At 30.6% G+C, this 2,962-nt stretch overlaps 1 protein-coding gene across 1 annotated transcript in view; it reads right to left on the bottom strand.

Annotated features, from left to right (window-relative positions):
* HTR2C (5-hydroxytryptamine (serotonin) receptor 2C, G protein-coupled) overlaps nucleotides 1-2,341 on the bottom strand; it is a 75,912-nt gene extending 73,571 nt beyond the window's left edge. The window contains exon 1 of the mRNA XM_004685722.1: nucleotides 2,307-2,341. Coding sequence (XP_004685779.1) covers nucleotides 2,307-2,341 — 35 coding nt within the window. The remainder of the gene's footprint in view (nucleotides 1-2,306) is intronic.
* Between the last annotated feature and the right edge of the window lie 621 nt (nucleotides 2,342-2,962).

The following is a 2,962-nucleotide window of genomic DNA, read 5'->3' as shown; positions in this document are numbered from 1 at the left end:
TTAATCTAAAGTTACAGAAGGAAAAAGTTGCCATCAGACTGACCTCTGGCAAAATTTTGGAAGAGGCACAGTGTTTTTTTTTTTTGTTTTTTTTTTTTTGGTCCATAATTTTCTCAAAGTTGCATTATCTCCTTTCTTCTACCCTTTCAATTTCTTCCTTTTTTTCTGGACCCTAATGTAGGTTAGATAAATCCTATACTGTAAACAAGTCATTTAAAATGCATATTTTCATGATGTTATTTTGGTAGATCCTACTATTGGGAATTTCAGACCCAGATGACAGGCAAATGCAAGAGAGAAAGAAGTAGCTATGTTTGCATATTCCATGTTAATTCCACCTGTGTTTATATGCATTATTTAAGTTACCTATATTTAGTGTTCTCTCAAAATGTAAGTTGCTACAGTGTAGAGTAAAATTAGCATTTATTTTCTAAATAAAATAGACAAGATAAACAAGTGTAATATTTCCCATTTAAAAATAAATATTACTATCTTTGACTCTCCTATATATATTCTAAATTCAGTTAAGTTTTCAAATGAATATCAAGCAGCAACTACACTAAGTGTAGTGATTGTTAAAGCCTGAAATTATTGAAAGAGGAGAAAATTTCCTTTACTGGTACAAGATGTGCTATACAATTTTCCATGCAGGAGAATTGAAGTAAGATTATTTCTGGTTTTGGGAAAAGGGAATACATGGTAGTGCAACATCCAGAGGTGTTGAGTTGTCCATGTAAGTGCTTGTAGTTCATTCTCTTTCACTTGTTATCTGAACTAAAAATATTATCTCTAAATAGGGATAATACATGTGTGGTTTGATTAACTTGATGCTTATTTCCAATCATCGAAGAAATTTACTATAGGAAAATGAAAAGATTATGGTAATAATAATCATTTATCAATAAAATTATATATAAACACTATGCTTTTTCTACCCAAACTGGAGTAGCTAGCTTGAAGAATTATCAACATTATTTCAACTAAGTAAAGATATTGGATAATTTCCTAGTCTATTTTTTAAAAAGTCTCTTAATACACTTCTGTGTCTTTTAAAAGAGTGAAGAAATCATGAAAATACTTTAACGTTTAAATTCTATAAGGAATAGAAAACTAATACTTCAGCTATTAGTTTAAAATAACTTTCTCATTACTCAAATCTACCCAATATTCTAAGCAACATAGTAATGTTTATCAAATGAGGAGAAGTAATCAGTAAATTATTTCAAAAGCTTCTTGTATTTTTTTTCCTGGCACACAAAAAATAAGCTAAAGTATTATACACTTCAAATAACTTATCTTATAATTAATTTAAGATTAATATGAGTAGAAGTTATTGAAAATGATGGCTCAAATAAATAGAAGCAAGTTATGCTTACATATTGGATTACTCTAGCTCTGTATTTATTGTGTTTGGCGTGTAGTCAATGTCCTGGCTACATGACCACAACCAATTTTTTGACCAGACACTTAGCCTCTGAGAACCATAGAGGCCACTCTCACGTGATTATTGTGAAAAATAAATGATATTTTAAAGTCCTGGAAATAGTGTGTTTCTCATAATAGGCTCTCAGTAATTGTTGGGGCTTATCTTCTTTATGTCTTCAAAGTTAAGAAAAAAGAATTTTATAACAATTATACCCCAACTCAAGAATTCAAAATTTGTCATGAAATTAAATCCTATTTCATTTTAAGAAAATATTTGTTCAGAACTAGATGCTAGACTGTATACAGCAGCTTTATATCACACTGTATATTTTAACTACTGGGCCACTACCTCGCATCTTTTCCAGGATGGTATTTTTCTCCCTCTGTCCAGCTACACAATTCAACCCCTAATTCTTGTCCATGACACATACTCCTTGGACTTCAGCTATTCTTCAGAAAACAAGAAGTTTATAAAGACATTATATTCTCTTGGCTATTTATTTCATGGGTAGAGGGGGAGTGCTTTTCACATTGATGCATTTTAACTATAGAGAAAGCAACCACGAGCATTGGAATTATTTTTTAATTGAGGCTATTATTACCATGTTACTAGTTGGAATACATAAGCAGTCTACAGCTTTACCACCTGAACTGTCCTATCTCATCTAAATTCAGACAACGGATGTGTTTAATTGAGGTGCAATCTACTGTATTTTCCCATCAGTTGTTTTTTGAATGGGAAACAACTACAACATTTAGCTTCATAGGATGCAAGTCATTTCCTTAGATTGAGGAAAATATAGAGAATGACTGTATATTAAAGTCTAACATTTAAAAACTGCCTACAAAGCATATTTTTATGAAAACAATAACATCCTTACAGGAAGGAGTGCACCGCTTTCCTCAGGTTTGCCATGATTGCTTCAGTCGTAAGCAACCAATGTTTAAAATTGAGAAAATTGGCAGATTTTATTCATAATGCCATCCTTTCTGGGGAGAGAAAAAAAAAGAAAAAATTAGTTAAAAGTCCAAATAACTTGCGTAACAATCAATAAAATACACTTAAGCACACTCCTTAGGTGAACACTAAACAATAAATTGAACAAACAGGCAAGTATGTATATCATAAAAGTGATAAAGGAGTTTTCATTTGTTTACCAATATACAACCATCAGAGCTTTCCTAAGTTTCTTATAAGCACTTTTACTTACATGGAATTTCTAAATTTCTCTGTTGCAGTGTAAACAACTTATAATCAGTTTTTTTTTTAGTAAAGAAATTAAGAACATATGCTTCTTAATTTACCAACAATTGGGGGAAGTTATTGATGTAGTAATTAAGCATCATTGATAAAGTACAAGGTTTTCCTCTAGCAGGAACTTTTTTTATTAAGTGAAGGAACATATTTTGTACAATGTGTCTATTATTTTTTATTCAAAGTGAATAATTATGTGTTTACATAAACATCTTTATACTTTTGAGTTTACCAACGTTCTTCAGAGGGCAGTAACAACTTTATATCAAATAAATAAGATGA

This window comes from Condylura cristata, unplaced genomic scaffold (assembly GCF_000260355.1).
Source record: "Condylura cristata isolate star-nosed mole 26May11 unplaced genomic scaffold, ConCri1.0 scaffold00019, whole genome shotgun sequence".
Taxonomy (NCBI): Eukaryota; Metazoa; Chordata; class Mammalia; order Eulipotyphla; family Talpidae; genus Condylura; species Condylura cristata.
Note: the sequence above shows the minus strand (reverse complement) of the source record. Positions and strands in the feature narration are given on the sequence as shown.